At 37.3% G+C, this 24,824-nt stretch overlaps 1 protein-coding gene and 1 non-coding gene across 24 annotated transcripts in view; both read left to right on the forward strand.

Moving 5' to 3' along the window:
- The window catches only part of Pum1 (pumilio RNA binding family member 1), a 124,482-nt gene that overhangs the window by 83,958 nt on the left and 15,700 nt on the right, over positions 1 to 24,824 (forward strand). For 7 of the 23 annotated variants that reach the window (XM_076860875.2, XM_076860877.2, XM_076860876.2 and 4 more), the window contains 8 exons: positions 1,197 to 1,313; positions 4,758 to 4,909; positions 7,409 to 7,547; positions 9,299 to 9,442; positions 10,580 to 10,876; positions 11,985 to 12,221; positions 21,512 to 21,779; positions 23,011 to 23,140. In XM_076860875.2, coding sequence (XP_076716990.1) covers positions 1,197 to 1,313; positions 4,758 to 4,909; positions 7,409 to 7,547; positions 9,299 to 9,442; positions 10,580 to 10,876; positions 11,985 to 12,221; positions 21,512 to 21,779; positions 23,011 to 23,140 — 1,484 coding nt within the window. The remainder of the gene's footprint in view (positions 1 to 1,196; positions 1,314 to 4,757; positions 4,910 to 7,408; positions 7,548 to 9,298; positions 9,443 to 10,579; positions 10,877 to 11,984; positions 12,222 to 21,511; positions 21,780 to 23,010; positions 23,141 to 24,824) is intronic. The other 16 variants (XM_076860881.2, XM_076860882.2, XM_076860892.2 and 13 more) reach the window with 5 other exon arrangements.
- LOC143405333 (small nucleolar RNA SNORD103/SNORD85) lies at positions 7,672 to 7,743 on the forward strand. The gene has a single exon (XR_013092043.2). It is a non-coding gene; the product is annotated as a small nucleolar RNA SNORD103/SNORD85 (small nucleolar RNA).

Here is a 24,824-nt window from a genome sequence, read left to right on the forward strand (position 1 = left end):
AATAAGTGGATGCTGTGAAACCCAGTGGTTTAGATTGATGACAAAAGTCTAGATGTTTACCCGCAGATAGGGTAAATGGCCCCTTCATTTTGTCTAGTTGTCTCTAGCCATATTCTTTATTTTTGACATATTAAGACCTGAGTTCATAAGATTTCCTTAGTATCCTGCCTCAACTGTTGCAGGATTTAAGTATTTACTATAGAAATGAGTAGTGATCAGCATTAGCTCTTTTGATAAGGTTTGGACATTGTATAGACTATGATTGTATCAGTATTATTTACTAAGTAGCAAATTGTAACTATAAATCCGTCTTCTAAGCACTGAAAATTAAAAAAAAAATCATAAAAAATATTCTTAGGTAATGGTTGGTTTTTAAATAGATGTGTCCTTTTTCTGTAGCAATTATTGGAGTTTTGATATACATTTGGTACTAGCTCCTTGACCTTTCTCCTTCCCAGACCTTTTAAAGGTCTCTCCAAAACATAATCCCATTAACTCCAAACAAGTATAGGTAGAGATTTTTATCTATTTACTTTTTTAATGTGCCAAAATGGCATGATTGAGTGGAAGGGTTATCACCCGACTTGAATGTGGTATGGCTGTGGAAGAAAACACTCATTTGCTTGTAAACTAGTTATATTAAAGCCAAGCATGAAGTTTTGTCTGGGCCCAGTAGTGTAGACTTGCATATAGTAGACTTTTCACATACCTACACGTTTTCTGTGAGGAAAACTGTTTGGAATATTATTTTAAATGGAAGCAAGTCCTTCCCTCTGTACCACTTTATCAATATTTTTAGTCTAATAATTGAGTTAAAATTAATTTAAGGGCTGGGAATATAGCTCGGTGGTAGAGCACTTGCCTAGCATGCATAAGGCCCTGCGAAAAAGAACAGAAGGAAACAGTGAAAAACAGTAAAATAAATTTAATTATTAAGATTTTAACAATTAAGTTGTGCCAAATTTAAAACTGTATGGTTTTAACTTAAGCATTTCTCTAGCAAAGGATAAAAACAAAAAGGGACTAGATAAATATCACCATAATTTTTTAGTGTAGTGATTATTTTATCTTTGTAAAATTCCTCTTCACTCTCTTCTTACCCGCCACCCCCAATCATCTATATCCTGAACTTCTAACGAAAATATATAGGTGTTTGGTAGGGTTGCAGTTTTGGTGAAGTTTGTTTTTACTGACAGGTATGTTTTCAGCAGGTTTAGCTCCCGCTGCGTTTGTCCCCAATCCATACATCATCAGTGCTGCTCCCCCAGGGACGGACCCCTACACAGCTGGATTGGCTGCAGCAGCAACGCTAGGTGAGACATACTGCTGCATGAGGGATTTTCTCACTTGCTAAAGCAATTTGAGATGGGCCTGCAACCCCCAACTCCATGTCTCCCAACAGAAACATGTCTTGATTTTTAATGCCCCACCTGCTAGTTGGATATCTCTACTTAGCTATAATTATAGGTCCCTCTGACTCTAACATATCCAAAAGCAAATTTATCACCTGCCCCCTTCATAGGTATTTTGTGGTTCTGTGGACCCACACAAAGCTCATTTATATTTTAGGAATTTCTCTCCTTAGCTAGGTCTACGTAGTCCTTCTCATCTACAATTATTCTGCTTCTTAAACTGGTCTCTCTTACATATCCCTAATTTCTGTGCCTCTTTTTCTTCCTCCTCCTTTCTGAATTTTTCAGGAATATGGTTTTAAACATAAATCTAGTCCTTTCACTCTTATTTTCTGGGTTCACTTTTTCTTGGAGGGTGCTGGAGTTTGTCCTTGGTATTAGTATTTTTAAGACATTACCTGATAATTTTGAGGATGACCTCAGGTTGGCATTATCCCCTATGTATAGGGCATTCTTTGTGTAGGCCTGTACTTGTGCACCATTCTCCTTTCTTGATAGGTAGCCATAGGCTCACACCATAGTGATATTGATTTGATTTCAGTTTGCTGCAGGTACTGCACTGGATTAGGCCTTAATCTGTAGACACACACTCACTCTCTCTCTCTCTCTCTCTCTCTCTCTCTCTCTCTCTCTCTCAGGGAAGCTCTTTGGCTGGCATTCTTAGCTTCAGAAATCCTCTCATGATAATTGTTCTTTTTCATCACTGATTATGCCATTGTTTTTGTTTGCTTGTGGAGAAGCTCATGAATGTTATTTCTCTTGAAACTGAATCTTTCAAAAGAAAGCACCTTTCCTGTTTGACTCTATTTGATACAGATGTTACCACCACAGTGGGGCTATTGTGTATGGGTGGATTGAGCTTAACATTAGGACATATAAAACATCTTCTAGAGCATTCTTTGGGGACGCATTCCTTCAAATTATGTTTATCATGACTAAATAGCCATGTAAATTTTACTTGTTTGTTTATTTTTGATGTGCTGGGGGATCAGTCCCAGGGCCTTGTACTTGCTAGGCAAGTGCTCTGTCACTGAGTTACATTCCCAGTCTGAAATTTCATTTATTGTACGACATAATTTGATATTATGAACTCAGTACAGAATATCATTTCTTAGATTTTCTTTAGAATTGTTTTCCTCCTTATCATGGGAGCATATTTAAGATGACCCCCTGTTCTAGTTTTTGAGGAAAATGAAAAGCTCTTTGTAGTAGAATAGTCTTTGCTCACCACTATTAGCCTGTACGCAACACTTAACTGAGTGCTTTTTATTCATATGTGTTGTCAGAGAATATTTTGACAGATTAGGAGATTGAGTTCAGAGTGATATCTTGTATGAGGTCACATAATCTAAATGTACGTTTGGGTTTGTGACCAGGTTTAACTCCAGGCTTTACATTTTACTGTCATCTAGATTGACCACGCTACCTTGAGTTATCTAGCCTTTACTTTCTTAAAGTCCTTTTCCACCACTGTTTTAACATATTATTTGAAGCAGAGCTAATCTTAGGTGTGACATACTTATGCTCATTGAAATGCTAGTTTGGTGGTGAGAATCTTGTGTTTTTTTTTTTCCCTTTTTCCTTTTTTTGGTATTCATGCTGAGCCAGACTGAAAGTGACCTTAGTGCTTTTCACACATGATGTTAACTCACAAACCATGGAGCTATGGTGTCACTCACACAGGAATTGAAGTAGGCACTCTGATGAGAAACACTGAATTAATCATCCCAAGATGTCTTCCTAAATTCGATCTTAGGCCACATGACCAGGGTAAAATAGTAGAAATGCTAGTTGAGAAAATTTAAAGATTAATGCACACCCTGTCCAGGATCACTTTGTTGGCTCTTGGGGGAGCCAGGGATTTTCATTGCAGATTGCAACCCATCCTTTCAAGGTCAATATGGCCATACCACTAGCACCTATTAGTATTTATTTTTCAAACGAGGAAACTAAGGGACAGGTAGTGTCTTCATTTTCTCCTCTCGTTGTTTTCTTTAATTTACTAGTATGTGAATACTAGTCAGAGGAGTTTGGGGACCCACCATTATTTTTCTTCAATTTGGTAGTAATGATAAGTTAAAAATATTTTGCTTATAATATAATGTTTCCTATTGTAACATGACTTTTCTGAATAGCACCTTTGGTATGTACCCAGGTATAGTGTTTCACAGGTATAGTGTTTCACATAGTGTTTATAAGCCCTTTTGCTTATAAACAGAACTTTTTGTTCTGCCCAAGAATATAGAAAATACCAAGATGGAAATGCCAAAGCATTGGCCTGGATTGCAGCTGAGTGGTAGAGTGCTTGCATAGTGTGCATGAGGCCCTGGGTTCTATCCCCAGCAAATCATTTTAACTTCTTATTATTTGCTTTAAATTATTTTATTTTTTTGAGCTCTTTTCTTGATTGACAAATGTTCATCCTTGGTGTCTCTTGTCACCAGCTTCTGTGGTTGAGTTCTGCCACATCCATGTTGCTGTTTTCATGACTCTTACATCTCTGCTACCTCTCCTGTGTGGCAGAGACTATAGCTGTAGCTTGTTGCCAGAAAATGTGAACAGATCATTTAGATTAAAACAGAATATTTAGTTTTGTTTAGGATATTGGCTAGTCTATAACCAAGGTGCTGGTTTTTGTTTTTTGGTGGTGGTTCTACATGTGACTTGAAATTTCATATATCAGTGTCTAAATGTAGTTGTGTTGAAAAACTTCTGCAATTTAAAAAATAGAAATAAGAAAACCAAGCCTATTTGAAATTGAACAGTGGAAGTCAGTGAAGTGTTGGGGATTTTTGTCAGAAGACTGATAGATTTTCATGCTTCTGAAGTAAAGGATGCACCCGGGTCCTGTCGATCCTCTCAGGTGCCATTCTTATTATGAAAGTAGGATACATCCATATTTTGTCCTTCATCACTTTAAGTGCCCAAACCCTTAATTTATTTCTCTCCGAACAATAAACATTTCTGTATTTACGCCATACCCTTTCTTTCTCATAGGAAAACCATTATTTCTTCCAAGGCCAGTCCCTCCAACAGTTCTTAAACCCAGCTCCTCTGAACTTGTTCTGTCAGTTTTTCTCCTTTCAATATCTCAAAAATTTGTCCCTCAGTGTCTCTTTTTTAGGTTGGAATATGATATTGACTTCAGAAGACTTTGGCTTAAGGTTCTTATATATAATATTTTTTGTTTTAAAAGACAATTAATGATTAGCTAGCACAACCCAATGTATTCTTTAAGTTAATATTTTATGGTAGGATCTACTGGGTCAGATCTACTGGTCTTTGGAAGTCCTGAGATAATTCTTACTAGTCTAATCTTCCTTGCCTTTCCCTTGTTGTTTTTAGGCCCAGCTGTGGTCCCTCACCAGTATTATGGAGTCACACCTTGGGGAGTCTACCCCGCCAGTCTTTTTCAGCAGCAAGCTGCTGCTGCTGCAGCAGCAACTAATTCTGCTAATCAGCAGACCACCCCACAGGCTCAGCAAGGACAGCAGCAGGTAAATGTAAACAGAATTTACTTATGTCAGGATGTTTCTTCTCTAACAGACAAACACTGAAAGCAATGAGTTCCCTCTTGTGTGTATATGTGTATTCAATCTCAGATTTAACTGTTCTTGTGGAATGCCTTTTAAATATCAGGCACTTGGTCAGTGCAAGTAGGTGAGGTAATGATATTCATTCAATTTTCATAAGAGATACTTGCTTAGAGGATTGTTCAATTAAGATCATATAGCTAGGAAGTAGCAAAGTGGATCTTTAGACTGGTAGTAAAATTTTCCTTTTACCATATTATAGATGCCTGCTCTGCACCATTTTCACATCACTTCAGAATTTGCAAATGACTTACCAAGCAACGGGGAGGGTGTTAGGCTTTTAGACTGCATATCACCAACACCTATTGTATTGGATATAGCTCTTAAAAACCTGTCATATCGGTTAACTTATTGGAGCTTTTTAACTACATTTTAAAAGAAAGAATAGTTAAAAGTAAACAAAGTACTATATGTCTTTTTTCTTTTCTTTGATACCAAGATTGAACCCAGGGGTACTTTACCACTGAGCCACAGTTCTTTTAATGTTTTATTTTGAGAGACAGGGTTTCACTAAGTTGCTCAAGGCCTGCTAAATTGCTGAGTCTTCCTCGAACTTGCAGTCCTCCTTGGCCTTCTGAGTCCCTGGGATTACTTGAGCCACCACACCCAGCTTTCTTCTTAATTGAATACACCATTTTCCCCCGATTACTAAAATACTGCTTAAAAGAAAAAAAATTTTTATGTAAAAAAAATAATCTTACTATTTTGTTCCCTCCTTCCTTCCCTCTCTTCCGCACTCCCAGGATTGAACCCAGGGTCTCATGTGTGCTAGGCAAGCACTCTACCTCTGAGCGACATCCCCAGCCCTTATTTAATTTAGAATTATTTTGTCCATATGGTTTTGTTATTCTTTCTTATTATTCGATGTTAGTGTTCTTTTAAACATCATCCATTAAAGAATATTCTATGCTTTATTTTGACTGATCAATTTGAGATTTAACTTAATATTTTGGTGTTATAAATCATGATTATAATATTTTCATAAGTTTATGATTATTTCCTTGGAATAAGTTCATACAGTGAAATTTTTCTGTGCAGTCCCCTCCCCTCTTCTCTCCATGTAGTCTGACACGCTCTTTCTCCTGTAAAGTTGGTTGGAGTCTTCAGGTCACAAAAATAAATTGCATAATATTTTGATAATAGTGATGAGCTACTGTTTATTGATTATCCACTGGTATTAGGCACTGTACCTTGTATAATGGTCCCAGCATGTCTGTAAGATCAGCTGTTAAAACTCTCACTGTTTGCAGATAAAGAAATAAAAGACTTTATTGTGTCCACACATCATTGTTCTCATTATTATTATTTTTTAATTTTTTAAATTTGTTTTAATATTTGCACACATCTCTTCTTTACAGTGTTATTCACATAGGGTAATTAGGTTAATCAGTAAAAGATTAGTTGATTGTTAATGTTTTTCTTTTTGCATTCTTTCCCAAATGGTATAAAAATTAATCTCTTCTTGACTACATATTTAAGCTTTTAATAAATAGCAAGGTGAAATTTAAAGTGATCTTATGAGAACTTTGTGCTTGCAAACATAATGGCAATTTCAGAAAATGGCAATTTCAGCATCCATCTGTGGGGCTTGGCATTTTTACTTGCCGGAATATAATAGATCTTGTGAAATGTATACTTCAGATCCTTCAGAATAAAAATAATTGTTGACTTCTTGATATCTCTGTTTCTTAAATAGCAGGAAATGTAACTCAGTGGCAGAACTGGTGTTCTGCACTGAACTTGACTAACGCTCATTTAGATGAACATTTTTGTAGAATCTGTGAAAGAGAAGCAACTTAGAAGCCTCCAAAATCAAATCTGTTCATTTGGGCATTGATTAAATGGGAATAGTGTTAATGGGTAGAAAAAAATAAAACTGTGTGTGTGTGTGTGTGCGCGCGTGCGCACAGGTATTTTAACTGAAATGTGTGGGTTAAGTTCGGTGTTTGTCCTGTCTGGAGTACACCCTCCCTCTCCTGCTTACCATGTCTTCTACACTCACTTTTGGTCTGAATACTGATGTGTTACGTATTTATTGTTGATTATCTTTCTTACTCAATAAAGTAAAAGTTCCATGAAGGGAGGCTTTGCTTGCTCTGTTCATTGCCTTGTCCCTAGCATCTGCCACATGATAGGAATCAAATATCTGATTAATGAAAGAGTCATCCCTTTTGTCCACTTTTTCCTACTTATAGAGGTGCTATGTTTAAAAACTAAGTATGGTAGAATGATGTCATTAATTGGATTTTTACCCTAACAGCTGTACCACATGTAAAACATTTTAAATGTTTTACAGCTATTAATTTTTAAAAGTTGACTCGACTTGAACTTGAGCATATGGGGCGTCTTAAATACTCCCAGTGAGAAGAAAGTAGTTGACTTTTTTCTGTCTCCCATTTCCAGGTTCTCCGCGGAGGAGCCAGCCAGCGTCCTTTGACCCCAAATCAGAACCAACAGGGACAGCAAACAGACCCACTAGTGGCAGCTGCAGCTGTAAATTCTGCTCTTGCCTTTGGACAAGGTCTGGCTGCAGGCATGCCAGGTAATACTGCACCTTGTTCCTAACACTGTGAGTGGGGTGGAGGAAAGTCTGCTTTTTTGGGTGATACTGAGAAGAATGTGCATAATTCAAGCTTTCAGCTTGTTTGGGCTTGTCAAATTTGGATACTGGCAAGGATGATATACACTTGCCCTCACTTAGACATAGTTCGTTGATGAGAGCATTATTCTGAGCCAGTTTTAAGTTTTACATGTTGGAGATATATGAATGTCCACACAGCTTGAAATAATGTGGTTTTCTTTGGTGGTCAACTTTTTCTCGCTTAGAATTAAGGATGTGGTTGGCCTATCTTAGCACCACTCCAGGGCTTTAGTCTTCATGCCTTTGTGTTTGAATAGCACACTGGGAAGAATGTCCTGTTATTGATAGGGTCAGTCTTTTTGTATTTTTAGGATTTTTTTTTTTTTTTTTTTTTTTATCAATAATAGAGGTGATTTTAAACTGCCTACTTCTGATACATGTAAAATGAGTGTATGGTGTATTATTCTTGGTTTGCTGACCTGGGCTTTGTGTGGGATCAGATGTAGTTTCATATTCTTCACTTAAAAGAGACCTCAACTTAAATTTTGTGTGCCTTTATTGACTGTGGAACATAGCCAAATTAACTGATCCATTCATGAATTCAATGAATAAAGTTAACTTGCTTCATTTTGTTAGTCACTAGTCCTTTACATTTTATTATCCCATGTGGCTCAAATTAAGATTTATTAGAGATTTCATCTTTTGAAGCCTTTCCTGCAGACTTTTAGGATATTTGTGCTTAGATTATTAAGTGGTATGGAAATACTATGACGATTGTAATCCTCATAGCTTCTTGTATTTGCGTATTTAAGAAATCAGATTAGGGCTGGGGTTGTGGCTCAGCGGTAGAGCACTCGCCTAGCATGTTCGAGGCCCTGGGTTCTATCCTCAGCACCATGTAACAATAAATAAATAAAATAAAGGTATTGTGTCCAACTATAACTAAAAAATAAATATTAAAAAAACCCAGATTATTGGTATATGATTGTTTGTGATAGCCTTCGCTAGCACTTCAAAGAGCACACATATTCCTATCCTACTCAGTCACCTTTCTCACTATCAGCAGAGGAATAATCAACACTTTTCTTTACTGTGTACTTAATTAATATGCTAGAAATCTTGCAAGACTCTTCATTGGATGCCTGGAACCATGGATAATATATACATACATACTTATATAAAGCTTAATTTATAAGTTAAGCACATTAATATCAACAACCATAGCTTAACTGTAGATTCAGGCAAACTCAGCTTATGAGGTCATTCTTTCTTTAAACCAAGAGTTTTCATCTTTTTACTTAGCACTTAATGCCTTCTTGGCATATCTGAATCACTAGCATCACTACTCTTGCACTTGGGACAATTATAAAGTAAAATGATGTTCACTTGAACATAAGTACTGCAGTACCAAAATTGATCAGACAACTAAGGCAGTCTGATAGAACTAAGTTAACTAATGGGTGGGTAGCATTTATAGAACAGATATGGGGGACAAAGGGATTGTTTTTATCTCTGGCAGATGGAGCAGAATAGCATGAGATTTTTGTTAATGCTATTCAGTATGGTGCGCACTTTAAAAGTTATTTGAATTGTTTATTATTGGGATATTCCATTTAATATTTTTCCATGGTAACTGAAGTAGTGACAAACAAAACTGTAGATAAGGGCGAACTGCAGTATATCTCTTCATATGCTGACTTTGATATTCCTAGGTTATCCAGTTTTGGCTCCTGCTGCTTACTATGACCAAACTGGTGCCCTTGTGGTGAATGCAGGAGCAAGAAATGGTATTGGAGCTCCTGTTCGGCTTGTAGCTCCTGCCCCAGTCATCATTAGTTCCTCAGCTGCCCAAGCAGGTGAGCTTTATCTGGGTGCTTCAGCTAAAGGTATGGGGTGCAAGGAGGGAACTGCTGGTGAAGTGTACCTTAGTTGGTAATTCTCAGCATAGCAGTTCTACCCTATAGTATTTCAAAGAGAGAATCAAAAGCAATAAATGACCTCTGTTGATTCTGATTGAGTTGGGGGGGCATGTCATGTACTATCTGGTTAGACACAGGACCGGCTCCATTGAGATCATTGGAAGATGGATTACTCAAAGAAGATGTACTGTTGGCAGCATTCCAAGGCTAATGTTACAGATACTGAAGCCATTGTTTTTTAGATAATTTGGTGGGCGTGTATAAGGTGGGGTTTGGCATAGGGTAAGGATAGAGGAAATGGGAAAAAGTAGTGAGAACTGGGCGAGAAATATTTGCTTGGGGTGCAGTGAGAGTTTTTTATATTAAGTTTTAAATGCATTTTTAAAAATTAGCAGCAGTAGAAATGGGAGGATTAAATGAATTCTAGATAGGGCAAAGGGGAAAAGGGGAGGGAGTGGAAGGAAGTGGGCATAGGTGTAGGAAAAATTGTGGAATGCGATGGTCATCATTACCCTAAGTGCATGTATGAAGACACAAAGAATGTAACTCTACTTTGTGTACAACCAGAGATAAGAAAAATAGTGCTCTCTATGTGTAATATGAATTGTAATGCATATTGTTATATATAACAAATTAAAAATTTTAAAAATAAAGAAATAATATCTGGAAGAGAGTGGTATAAAAATATGTTTTGGGGGAGCTTTAGTATATGTATGTCACAGTTTGAAAAAAAATCTCATCACAGATATGTGTGGAATTTGAGATTTTAGGAAGTAGTTGTATTTAAAGGATACATTTGATGTTTGTACCCCTTTTAAACTACACATGCTTTAAATAAGCTGCCAACATAGTGAGCTTGCTCCCTTGGTATTTTGACTTCAAATCAAAAGTAGAAATAGAAAGTAGAAGCTTCAAATGAAGGGATCAAAGATAGATATGTATAGTTCTTTTCAAGGTTTGTGTCTGTCTTGAAAAGATAGGTAGCATTAAGAGGTTTAAAAATGGGTAAAAAAAAATGTAGTTTGGAAATGTGCCTAAGCTCTTTCATAGCTAAATGGTTTGCTTTCTTCACAGCTGTTGCAGCGGCTGCAGCTTCAGCAAATGGAGCCGCTGGTGGTCTTGCTGGAACTACAAACGGACCATTTCGCCCTTTAGGAACCCAGCAGCCTCAGCCCCAGCCCCAGCAGCAGCCCAGTAACAACCTGGCATCCAGCTCTTTCTATGGCAACAACTCTCTGAGCAGCAACTCACAAAGCAGCTCCCTCTTCTCCCAGGGCTCTGCCCAACCTGCCAACACATCCTTGGGATTTGGAAGTAGCAGTTCTCTTGGTGCCACCCTGGGATCAGCCCTTGGAGGATTTGGAACAGCAGGTAGAAATCAAACTGATATGCTGTTAAAACTGAATTTTAATTATTATTATAATCTTTCTGGAACCCTGACAATGCATGGAACCCTGGACAGATATCACAGGCAGATCTGGATCGAGCCCCGTGGGAATCCAGCCAGCCCACACAATCTTTGAGATGATGGACTTTTGAAATCAAATTGTACAGTTGGGATCAATTTTAGATCCATGCTCATGTTGCAACTTATTTACACTCACATAGTTAATTTGTTTCAGGTACTTAAATAGGAGATTTTTGTAGGCAATGGTAAGAATATGGAAGGCACTGTAGAATTGTGGTTGTTAAAAACTGATGGAGAGTACTTTGGAGGATCACAGGGCTGGGTACTCCACATTCCAGACTGTGCCCAGTGCTTGGCTTGCAGACCATAAAGAGTTAGGAGTTTTCTCTAGTCTTTCAAACAACATTAAAGAAGACATTGTGGGAAATTGGGAGGAAGGCTATGAGACAAAACATTTTTAATGTTTTGATGGGAGAAAAGAAGTAGGGATGTAGTCTGGTGAACAATGGGATAATTGCAGTAGTTATAAAACAATGTGATCTCAAAACGGAAAGGCATGATTAAGAGAAAGTATCCTAATTGGAATTGGAGGCTAGTAGTAACTCTTGATTGAGCCCACTGAGAAAACAGGCTTTCATGTGTAAGTCTTATGTAGTGGGGCAGTGCCCCATTTAGAGACTTTTTTTTTTTTTTCTTCCTGTAATCCATTTTTCTACTTTGGGTGGATGAAAGGCATTCTTTCTAGTCCATTTTCTTTCACCTTTTCCCATAGCTCATGTGGCCGTCAGAGTTTTTTAACCCGTTCCCATCCCATAATATATATGACACCAGAGGAAGGTAAATTTGCCATATAAGTGTGATGTTGTTGAACAAAAGTTTCATGTTTACCTGAGCCATGTCCTCTTTATTACTTTATCTGTCCCTAGAACTGCTACATTAATAATTAGGCTGTCTCTGCTGACAAATTTGCGGTGGTAAGGAGTCTGGATCAAAGTGTTAGGAACAGGTCACTGGGCTTGTTCTTCGAAGAACAGGCCTGTTCTTATCTGCATTGTTTTAATTCCATTTTAGTTGCAAACTCCAACACTGGCAGTGGCTCCCGCCGTGACTCCCTGACTGGCAGCAGTGACCTTTATAAGAGGACATCGAGCAGCTTGACCCCCATTGGACACAGTTTTTATAACGGCCTTAGCTTTTCCTCCTCTCCTGGACCCGTGGGCATGCCTCTCCCTAGTCAGGGACCAGGACATTCACAGACACCACCTCCTTCCCTCTCTTCACATGGATCCTCTTCAAGCTTAAACCTGGGTAAGAACCATTACTCTAACACCACCTTGAACTCTAGAAATCTCTTGCCACTGATGACATTACAAGTACTTTGCATAAGCAAAGGCCAAACCCTTTATCCTAGGAAGTGTCCTGGGTGTTCTGTGCCTTCTGTAAATACCTCATGTTGTTCAGGCTGTGCCTATAGCTAGTATAGCAGTTTGTGATTGATTAAAATTTGGGTACATTCCCTGTATAATCACTTCAGATTTAGTACAAACTTCTGTGTTCTTTGGCTACTTGTGGGAGTCTTTCGTCATAAACACAGTATAGGTTCATTTCAGTGAAAGTGGAGAACACAGAGACAGAATTTATTCAGTTAGCATCATCACTTGAAATACTACCGCTATGAATATTTTACTATTTCTTTTCAGATCTCCCCCCATATATACAGTTAATAACTTGCTTTTCACATAAAACATTTTATATAAATTTTTTTTTGCCAAATTTTTAGTATTTCTAAGTATACTCTTAAACTACACAGTATGCTAATCAGTAGATACCTATTTCCCAGTTTATTTAGATTACCTTATGTTTGGGATTTTTTTAAATGTTACTATGTAGATCTAGGAAATGAAGAGTCTGAGCAGCCGGCTGTAAGAATGAAGAGAAAATTATATTAGCATTTTGGGTGGCAAATCTCTAAATCAGGAGGTAGGAGATAATTCCTTATCACATGGGGTACCCTCCGCTCTCCCAGTTGCACATCATGTTTGAGTTTTGAGGGTCAGATTGATTTCTCAGATGGGGGAAAGTTGAAGTGTAGAAATGGAGTGATCATATATTTTTTGTAAGTGAATGGGTGTGCTATTAATGTTTCTGTGTTAATAAGCCTAAATCAGTTTTCTCCTGGGCAGGTCAACATGCCTGGCCATTTTACTTAAAAGATTCTGTTTTTAACCAGCAAGTTTAAGTGTGGTTTCATGGATTTAAGAGAGGACTAACTAAAAGCAAATGTGATGCCTTCCTATAGAAAACAAAGACTAGAAAATGAAATATAAAAACAAAAAGAGTCTGAAGTGTGTGGGGCAGTCAAGTTATTGTTCTAGAAATGAGAGTGGAATCTTTGAGTTTGAAAGCATTTGAGTATATTCATTTGTTTGCTGATGTATTTTGAGGTTTAGAAAATTTGCAGCAACATTCCCTGATTGGTACATCCACAGTGAATGTGTGATATTTTGTACAATAGTGTTTCCAAGAGACAGAATGCCTGGTTTTAAAGACTGGGGTCTATTGCAAAATCTGGAGGTGGGGTGAAATTTCCAGTTAGAAGAGAGGAATGAATGAACATTTAATGATAACTAGTATTAATAGTTTTGGGTCCTATACATGCAGCTTTGAAAGGTATAGGCAGTATCCCTATGTTACAGATGCGAGCCTCATAACTCAAATGTCTTGTTTAGGTTCTCTCAGATTTCAACAAAGTTTTGACTCCAAAGCAGACATTTTCCGAGTGCATCTTGTCACATGATGTGCCTAGGGTATCTTTTGAACCAGTGCATTTTCAGATGCAGAAGTAACCTTTTAATATCTTGGTTTAAATATTTGAACTAGGCCATTCCACACTAAGTACTAAATAAATCTCCCCATTTGTTAATTGCTTTTAAAAGATACCTAGTAAATATTTTAAGCTTTTAGGCCCAGGTGGGCGCTCTAGTGAATATTCAACCGTGCTGTTGAAGTGTGCAAGCAGCCACAGGCAAAAGGTAAATGAACGAGTGTGTAGCTGTCTTCTAATAAATCTTTATTTACAAAAATAGTTAGCTGGCCAGATTTATTCTGTGGGCTGTAATGTTTTTGGCTGTTGAACTGATGCTGTGGCTGTTGGACTGTGAAAATGGAACTTGCAACCATTCCTCTTCCTAGTGTAGCAGCAATAGGATGATACTTCTTAATTATTTCCTATTTAACAAGAGAACACAAATTATCAGTGCATTGTTTCTTGTTTTAATGACTTACTGCAATCATAGATTTGTGTTTAACATATTTTTCCTTCTAAAAATTTACCTTATTTAAGTAATTTGTTCTGATGCATTTGCATTGGACTACCATTGCTGCGTATAATACATGTATCATACATGCCATTCCTGAGGAGCTTCATGTCTGGATCAGTAGGTTTGCCTTAGCTCAGTTTCCTGCTTAGAAAAGGGTTTTTGTATGCTTTGATCTTAACAGAGAAAATTTGAGAATTTGAGAAAATAGAGGTGTGGTGGTTGGTTACTAACAGTGTCCATCCAAAAGTCCTAAAGAAATTTTGGTGCAATAAACTTATCAAATATGTATTAGGCACACCTAAAATATAGTTTCTAATTCCTAATACTATTTCACTGCTACCACTAGCCGTCAGTTCTTAGATCATGAGCAGCCATACTGTGAACTTGATACTCAATGTGTTGAATACTCAGAATTTTCTAACTCATGCACACATGAATTAAACTCAACTTGTTTAATGAACTTTCTAATACCACATGTATATTATGTTTGGATGCACATTCAGCTCAAGCTCTCTGTTTTTCCAGTATGGATCTCTTCTCTGTCAAATTATTTTCACACATCCTCTCAGCAGTTAGACATGTTAGACTTCTTAAAAAGTTAGTAGTTGTAGTTTTTTCATTGCTTACTAATCAATGACTTACTGAGTGCCTATGTAAGAATCCTCAGTAGCTTTTCACTACCAATTAAAAGTCCAGATCTAGAGAAAAGAATCTTTTATATCAAGTTACATTTTTACATATTTTAAAATTCAACTATTTTAAGTATATTATACAATGAATTTTTATAAACTGTCAGTTGTGCAACCATAATCCATTTTAGAATATTTCCACCCCCCCTAGAAGATTCTCCCATGCTCATTTGAAGTTAATCTCTATTCCCATCCTCAGTCGACCGTGATCTACTTTCTTTCTAAATTTTCATTTTCTCCAGCTTCTTTCTCTTTGCATGGTTTATTTTGTGGGTGTTGGCGGAGGCGGGGGCATGAGTGCTGTTCTGTGTATCGACACCAGGATCTCATGCATGGTAGGCAAGTGCTCTACCACTGACCTACACCCTAAGCTCTTTTTTTAAATTTTATTTTGAGGCAGGGTCTTGCTGAGTTATGGAGGCTAGCCTGGAATTTGTGATCCTCCTGCCTCAAGTCTCTGAAGCTGCTTGTGTTTCTGTGCCCAGCTTCTCTTTTCATGTTTTTGAGATTCATCCATGATCTCTATTATGTGTCAGTAGATTTTCCTTTTTTATTGTTGAATTGCCTTCCTTTTTATGGATATATCACATTTTTCCCTATTCATAGCTGGTGATGTTTCATTGGTTCCAGCTTTTGATTGTTAGAAATAATGTTGCTGTGAACATTAGCATGCAAGTCTGTCTGTGGACACATTGATTTCTCTAGGAGTAGAATTGCTGGGTTGTGTTTAACTTTTTAGAAACTTGTCAGCAAACTGTTTTACAAATTTGATGCAGCATTTTACCTTCTCAACAGTAGTATGAGGATTCCATTTTCTTTATTTCCTCATCAGCATTTATTGTTATCTGTCTTACACAGCTATTCTAGGGGTCATGAAACGGTCTCTCTCTCTCTCTCTCTCTCTCTCTATCTCTCTCTATCTCTATCTCTATCTCTATCTCTATCTCTCTGTCTTTTTAGGTATAGATGGACACAACACAATACCTTTATTTTTATGTGGTGCTGAGGATCAAACCTGGGTCCCGCCCGTGCTAGGCGAGCACTCTACCGCTGAGCCACAATCCCAGCCCCCAGTGTCTACGTCATTTGATTTTATTTTCCATTTCCCTAATAACTCATGATCTTTTTTTTTTAATAGTTGTAGATGGACAGCATGCCTTTGTTTAGTTTTTTTTTTTTTTTTTTTTTTTTAAATATATGGTGCTAAGTATCAAACCCAGTGCGTCACACATGCGAGGCAGGAACTCTACCACTGAGCACAATATCCTCATCCCCCAAATGTGTTTTAAAGTGCTACAGTTTTTTAAACTTTGGTAAGTTTCTTTTATTGTGCTTTTGGTATAGGATCTAAGAAATCTTTGGCTAACTCAAGGTCTTGAAGATTTTATCCTGTATTTATTCTGAAAATTTTATTGTTTTAGCTTTTCACTTTTTTTCACTGATCTTTTTTTAGGGGGAGTACCTGAGATTGAATTCAGGGTCACTTGGCCACTGAGCCACACCCCCAGCCCTAAATAGTATTTCATTTAGAGACAGGGTCTCACTGAGTTGCTTAGCACCTCGCGGTTGCTGAGGCTGGCTTTGAACTCATGATAATTTGAGTCTCAGCCTCTCAAGCTGCTGGGCTTAAGCATGATGCATTTTGAGTTGATTCTTATGTGTTTTGATAGGTGAAGGCTCATCTTTTCTCACATGAATATCTAGTTCTGGCACTAAACTTCAGTATAGTTTTGTAATTTTTTAGTGTATGGGTTTTGCATTGCTTTTGTTAAATTTATTCCAAAGTATATATTTTGTATGCTATTATGAACGGAATTGTATTCTAGTTTTAGTTTTTGGATTATTTGTTTGCTTTATAGAAATACAATTTTGTGCCTTCATATGCTATCCTGTGACTTTACTGTTACTTGTTAGTTCTACTGGTTTGCGGTGAAATTTTACTATTTTCTATATGTACGATCGTATCTCTTGAGGGGAAAAAAAAGGTCAGTTTTTACAATCTAGATGCATTTATTTTTTTCCTTTCCTGATTGGGTAGAACTGGGCAGAACTTCAATTCTGTGTTAAATAGAATAGATGCAAGCATACATTCTTGCCTTGATCTGATCTTGGGAGTGAAGTTTTCATCTTTACCTGTAAGTATGATTATAGTTTGTTTTAAATAGAGTTCTATTTATTGGGTTGAGGTAATTTCCTACTTTTACAAATTACTGAGTTTTTGTCATGATTGGGTTTTGAATATTAAGTATTTTTTAACCTTCTGTGAATATGGTACATTGCATTAATTGATTTTTGGAGTGTGAACCCTACCTTGCTTTCCAGGGATAAAATTCACATGGTCATGTTAGATTCAGTTTGTTAATGTTTTTCTTTGTAGATTTTGCATTTGTATTTGGGAAGGATATCTGTTATTTTCCTTCTTGTGATGACTTTATGTGGTATCAGGGGGATATATTTGAGCATGAGTTTGGAAATTTATCACTCCCCTGTAGTTTCTATAAGTTTGTGGAGTATTGGCATTACTTCTTTAAATGATCATAAAATTCACCAGTGAAGCAATCTTTTGTTTGTTTGTTCTTTTAAATAATTAAAAATAAAATTTTTAGTGATTGATTCAATTTCTTTACATCCTTCATGTCTTACAGGTTTGGGTTTTGTATTTCTTGTGTCAGTTTTGGCAGTTCATGACATCAAGGAATTTATCCCATTTCATCTAGGCTTTCAGGGTTGTTGGCGTAAATTATAATTTTTAAAAAGTGAAATCACTTTTTTTCTCTCAATCTCCTACTCCCATGTGTATGCATGATAGCACATTTGGTAATACATATAAATTTTTTTGTAATCCTTGCTAAGGCAGATGTTCTTAAGTATTTACTTTGTTTGGCTTAAGTATGTTTTGTATTTCTCAATTTAACAATATTATTTTTACATGTATCAATAGATAAATAATAATGCAGTTATTAGCAACTGGATGTATAAATCTCATTTGTAGCTTCTGTGCGGGTTAGATGAAGTCCATAAGCTCCCACCTATGCCTAAAGTATCCACCTCTAGTAAATTCTGCTTCCTTTCTCATAAAGAAAAGACATTAGAGATGATGTGGATTTGAGTATATGAAAAGTCTGATTTTCTTTTTTCCTGATAACTAGAGATTGAATCCAGGGTGCTGTACCACTGAGCTGTATCTCCAGTCTTAAATTTTTGAGATATGGTGTTGCTAAATTGTTCAGACTGGCCTCAAACTTGTGGTCCTTCTTTCTGCCTCAGCCTCCCGAATTGCTGGGATTACCTACGTGTCTACCACACCCAGCCCAAAAGTCTGATTCATAATGGTTTTATGTCCTGAAACCCTGCCTACCCATATATCTCTTTGTCCTATACCCATCCCCTCCGTTTCTGATGATTAATGGTTTTCTGCACAATTCTAGGTTATACCTTTTCAAACTCCAAGAATCAAGATATGGGAGATAAAATATATCATTAAGTGTATGGTTGACAACTCCCAGGCTTTTCACATTCTCTTTGGAAGAAGAGTGTTCTGCTTGTTCATTCCTTTAGGGTGGTGGAAATACAATAAAAATACGCAGAACCAAATTTTATTTTAAAGGTGGCAAGCTGGGTCTTTGCTCATTAAGTATCTGTTCAATCTGTGAGCACCAATAAGATGGAACACAGGTGGTCATTAGCAGAAAACCTTCAGTAACATTATAGTAAACATCTAGGGTTCACAATAATTTAAATGAAAACATTTAAGCTCTTAATTTTTGTGGCAAGTTGTTATAGGACACAGCCCAGTGAAATCTACCACTGTCAAAACCTTGTAGAAAATAGGGAAGCCACAGAAGGCTGCTTGTAAAGGATTATGAGAAATCTTTCTGGGCTGGCTTTATAGCTCAGTGGTAGAGTGCTCACCTCGCATGTGCAAGGCCCTGAGTTCAATCCTTAGCACCACATATAAATAAATGAAATAAAGTTATTGTGTCCAACTACAATAAATAAATAAACAAACAAACAAATAAATAAATAAATCTTTCTTTCAAAACAGGTTGCAAGTTCAAGCACTTTCAGGACTCTCATGGTTTGGGTATGTGTAGGTGCACCAACTGAGAGGAGCTGAAAAATATGCTCCTTCATATTCCTCATCCAATTGAAATTAAATCAACAAATACTTGACTGATGGTCTACTGTCTGCTAAGCAGCATTTCATAAAACATCCAAAGAACCTATATCTCAACTAAAAGATTAGGCAATAGTTTACCATTTAAAGAAATATTGCTTGTCCTGCACAGAGTGTGTCTGAATTATCAGTTTGACATTTGTTATTTAGTGCCTGGGAACGTTTCTTTTCCCTCTTAGAGATTTGTATATTTTTTTTTTCCCCAATACTAAAAACGATGTGTGTGCTCACATGCAGACCTATGTTTATACATGTCTGGCAACCACGGAGACTAGAGTTAAAAAATCCAAACTTGAGGACAAATGTACCAACATGTATTATAGTCATATTAACCATTATTCCGATTAGCGCACTTTTGGCCACGATAACAGAAAAATCCAACCATAATAGCTTAAACCAGAAGTACGTTTATTGGCTCATACAACTGAAAGCATATTAGTAGGGTAGTGACAGGGTTGGTTGGTTTGTGCCATCATTCAATGATGTCACCAAGGACCTGGCTTTCTTCCAGTATATGTTCTGCCTTGATCAGTGACCAGCACCTTAAGATACTACTTTTCAGGTGTTTTCAGAACTATATGTGTTTGTGCCGTTTCTCTTGGAAGCGAGTTGTTGATGCCCTGCCTCCCCAGCATCCACTGTCCCACCCTACCATCACTTTCTTCGTCCATTGCTCAGGGAAAAAGAGGGGTTTCTGAAATGGAGTAAAGTAACAGTCACATGGCTATTATTTTCTTTTCACATCTTCTTTTTTCCTTTCCTTAAAATTTCGTTTTTCCATTTGGATTAAGAAATACCATCGAATTTGACAAAAATAGCAATGTCCTCGAGAACAAGAAAACAATGTAACTGAGTCTGAAAATGACTCTTGTAATTGCAAGGGTCATGATCCTGGAATTGAGAGACTGGTTTTGAATTTTGGCCGTGAAAATTATGGATATTGTGTGTTTGGATGAGCATTTCATCTCTCAGAGATGTAATTTCCCATTACAAAAATGGGAGTTAAAATTTTCTTTCTAAAAATGCCAGTGAGAATTTGATAGAATGTGTGCAACAGAAAACCTGGTAATGTAGAACAAGGCATAGGACTCACGCTCAGTAAGCATTGAGCAGAATATAACACTGAGCCATTTTCTTTTGATTCCATCACTTTCATTCAGACCCAGACTTTTGAAGGTGGGCCCTGGAATTCGTGGAGAAATCCAAGTCAGGTGTCTTTCTGCAGTTACCATTAACCTGCAATCTAGACATTCTTTAAACATCTGAAGAAATTAATAAGCAGTTCAGGTGGATGCCTTTTCTCATAGATTCTAATTTTTTATTCATCTAAGTTCTTCATGGTTTATGTGGTATTTCTTACTTAACTTTACTTTTTGTTGTTGTTGTTGTTTTGTTTGTTTAAGAGGAGCGGAGAAAAATCAGTCTAAGGTTGGGGATATAATTCAGTGGTGAGCGCTTACCTAGTACAAGTCCCTGGGTTTAGTCCCCAGCACTGCCTAAAACAAACAAAAAGGCTTATATTATAAAACCATGTTGGAAAACATTCTCATTATAATTTGGTATGTTATTTTACTTTTTTTTTTTTTTCCAAATGGTATTAGGGATTAATCCCAGGGCCTGTGCTTTAATCACCGAGCTACACCTCTATCCCTGCTTTACTTTCTGATTAGCCTTTTGCTCATATGTCTGGTTTACCTGTTCAGGAAGTCACAATTATTCCCTTGTCACCAGTCCTAACAGTGGTGTCAGTGGCATGAAGGTTTTTGCTACTGCAGTCATTTCATGCTCTATCCCATAGAAATCATGAGCAGCAGTTCTCAAAGTGTGTCTTCTTTTTTCTACCCTCTTATCCTCTATCTTGCATGTCTTAGTGGTTTTCAGATGTCTATTTGGCAAAAGAATTATTCCTTAAAATAAAGATTTTGGAGGTTTCATATATTGGTAGGTTTATATAAACAGATTAATCTGGATCTTTAGGGATTTGAGTCTCATGAGAGTGGAGTTTAGGAATAAAGGGAGTCTCCACAGAGCTTAGAGTGGACAACCACTGAAGCTCGGTGCTTTTTGTGGTTTCTGAGTCCTTGCTGCTGGTGCTTCGGTGCTGGGTTCACACGGTCGGCACGTTTCCTTATTTTATTTACTAAAGGCTGCACTTACTATTGCTCCATTCTTGCCAGCAGTCTACTGTCAGTAGTAAAAAGCATTTCCTTCTCAATCTTTGCATGAAAGTTTCCTTCCAGTTTGGTAAGTTATGAAGTTCCAGCACTAATAAAATTGAGTTAACACAAAAGCAACAGAATTGAAGAAATCAGAGATGATGCAATGCAGGCTTCATGTATTGCAATGATTTTTTGTCTTTTGAATGACATTCTACAAGAATGGTCTTAAGTCCTTCTGTTCTGTAACCAACAGGAGGACTAACAAATGGCAGTGGAAGATACATCTCTGCTGCTCCCGGCGCTGAAGCCAAGTACCGCAGCGCAAGCAGCGCCTCCAGCCTCTTCAGCCCCAGCAGCACCCTTTTTTCTTCCTCTCGTTTACGATACGGAATGTCTGATGTCATGCCCTCTGGCAGGAGCAGACTTTTGGAAGATTTTCGAAATAACCGGTACCCTAATTTGCAACTTCGGGAGATTGCTGGACATATAATGGAATTTTCCCAAGACCAGCATGGGTCCAGGTGAGGAGTTGGCTTTGGCGCTGGAAGTAATTGAAACCTTAATGCCTGAGATTCCATACCTCAGGTAGGCATGTATGAAAACAAATAGCCATAGTATTAGTCAAACAAAGTATATAGCTAGTGTGCCTCCTGGTACTCCGTTCACTTCAGAGGGATGTGGATTATGAGGGTTGCCAGAGAAGCAAATATTTGGAAAGAGCCTTTAATTGTCTGGATCACATGCTTCAAGGAACCCTTCCTTCTGCCTGTCTGACAGAGTGGTAGTTTGTGTTTCTAGTTTAGGAGAATCTCCAAAAACTTTGTAGTTTAAGAAATAGAGGCACTATACAAATATGCGCACACACTTTTGCTACTTGAAGCATTACAAAGAATCTTTTGCTCTCAAAAAGATATCATTTAAACCTAATTTTGGATCTTGGGTGCTTCAGAGTAAGACAAGTCTACCAGCTGTGGAGGTGAAAGAACAAGCCAACATAGAAACTAGATTTAGATTTGGCTTGGCTTAACCCTTCCTGTTGGGCTGTTCCAGGACTTTGCAGAAGGGGAATATGGTCCTAGAGATTAGGGGACAATCCCTATCCTTCTTTCCCATTTCTCTGTTTCCGCTTCTTTCTTTTTCTATGTCGGTGTTCAGTGAAAAAGCTTTTAATAACCTCCCTCCTCTTCCAAGTTTTGCTGACTTACTGTTGTGCAAGGATTTCTTATATTTGGATTATGATAATGTTTTTTAAACTGGGGGTTGAACACAAGGGTGCTTAGCCACTGAGCCACATCCCAGCCTATTTTTTAAATTCTCTATTTTGAGACATGGTCTTGCTAATTTCCTGAGGCCGGCTTTAAACCTGTGATCCTTCTGCCTTAGCCTCCCAAGTCTTTGGGATTAAGGCATGTGCCCATACACCCAACTTTATATTTGCATTCTATAGGCCAGATTAAGAAATATCATGCTTTTCCTGATATAGTCACCTGAATCAAACAAGGCAAACTGAATGGCTATTACTTCAGAAGATAATAAATGCTACTTCTTACAGATATGGGTCAAAGAATATAGTAAGGACCATAAGGTTGGAAGTCATTGAAGTAAGACTTATTTCTAAAGGCAAAATCAAGTTCACAATTTTGTATACACACCCTTCTGTAATAAAATATACTAAAATTTAAAGTGTCGTATACTTGTTAATTTCCAAGTCTTCTTAACATGCTGTGTTTGCCCCTTTTACTTTGACTTCAGATTCATTCAGCTGAAACTAGAGCGTGCCACAGCAGCTGAGCGCCAGCTTGTCTTCAATGAAATCCTCCAGGCTGCTTACCAACTAATGGTGGATGTGTTTGGAAATTATGTCATTCAGAAGTTCTTTGAAGTGAGTCTTTGTTCTTTCTGTTCTTTGACTTTATATAATATCTAGAGTATTTTGATTTTCATTGGCATTTTCAAGAATAGCAGTTCTATTCCTGTCTTAAAATGCAGTGTGTGTGGTCTTTTTGAAGTTCTCTTTCAGTATTTTTCCAATTTGTTAGCAACACTTTATTTTCTATGGTTTAAATACCCAAGCCGATGATGCCAGTGTATTCTGGCAGTGTAGTTTGACAATTGTTCTCATTTAGGACCTAGCACATTATTTCTGATTGCCAAAATGGTTTCACCAAACATGTTTCTTTAGGATGGTATTTGTTAAGGTATTTTAGCAGGATCACAAATTAAGGCACTGTGAAAAATGGGAAAAATTTTTCAAAAGATTCCTAGAGAGAATTGTCTTTGAATACCATTTTCAGTTTTTTTTCCCACCATAGGCCAGGTCATGATGATTGCTAATTGCTTTCTGGGAGATCCTTTGGCCTTGACTTCTTATTTTACTTTGCAATTTGAATAATGTGTACTTTTGTATCATTGTCTTTGGAAAGGATTAATTTGTGATTCCTCTAATAAATTAAAAATTTCAAGGAGGCAGCGATTTGTTGCTTGACAGTTGCCATCAACCTGAAGTCAAAATGGCAAAATGGAGAATCTGGTGGGGTTGGTGCTGAATAAAACTTGCCACAAACAGATTTGTCCTATATTTTATTTCATTTGTTTGAGGATTAAAAAATGGCGAACTCACAGGTTTTATTTTTTTTCCTCATTTTTCTCACATGGGCTTATATTCTAGACTAAATGCTCCAGCTGTGAACTAAGAAACCAGTCTAAATGTAACCACTGTATTTCTGATTTTAGAATGTCTCTGTACTACCATTTTGTCACAGATATAAAAGCAGAGAACTGTAGCTCTGGTGGCTGGTGCAGCTTGGGACAGCAGACCATACAGTGGAGAGTAGGCCTACGGTTTAGGACAAGCTGGAGCTTAGTATATTTGTACAGAAAAGGAGGGTTTATGATAATTCATAAATTCTTCTCTTGTCTGATGCTAATGCTATTCAAGTAGAGATTAAAAAGCTAAGGGCAGGAAATCCTTCTTAGTGCCAATTTAGGATCATATAGCATTGCTTCTTTTTTAAAAAAATATTTTTATTAGTTTTTCATGGACCTTTATTTTATTTACTTATTTATATGTGGTGCTGAGAACCAAACCCAGTGCCTCACACGGGCTAGACAAGCACTCTACCACTGAGCCATGAACCTAACTCTAGCTTTGCTTCTTGATTGGCCCATCTTCTCTCCTCCTAAGTCTGTTGTCTCCTGTAAATAGTATCAGTTCTTGGAAAGACAATAATTCTAAACAGTGTGTGTGTGTGTGCTTTGGCACTTCACTTAGATGAAGAAACTTTTCAATCAGTGGACCTCAGATACCTCGAGTCCTGTAGAGTCACTGCAAGAAGTCCTTGCGTTTTTCCCAGACATTGTCTAAAGCCCTACAAAACAGTGTCTCCCACACATTATTCATTTGAGAATAAATGTATGTGTTCTGGTAATTAGTGGAGTACAGATTCATTTAATAGTATTAATAAATTAATGGTAGCCTAAGGAGTTAAATGTTTACTTAGCACAAACCACTATTAGATATTTGAGTCCCCCCCTCCCTCCACCTCCCAGCATTAAGAAGGGTTCCT

Source organism: Callospermophilus lateralis, chromosome 7 (genome assembly GCF_048772815.1).
Source record: "Callospermophilus lateralis isolate mCalLat2 chromosome 7, mCalLat2.hap1, whole genome shotgun sequence".
NCBI lineage: Eukaryota > Metazoa > Chordata > Mammalia > Rodentia > Sciuridae > Callospermophilus > Callospermophilus lateralis.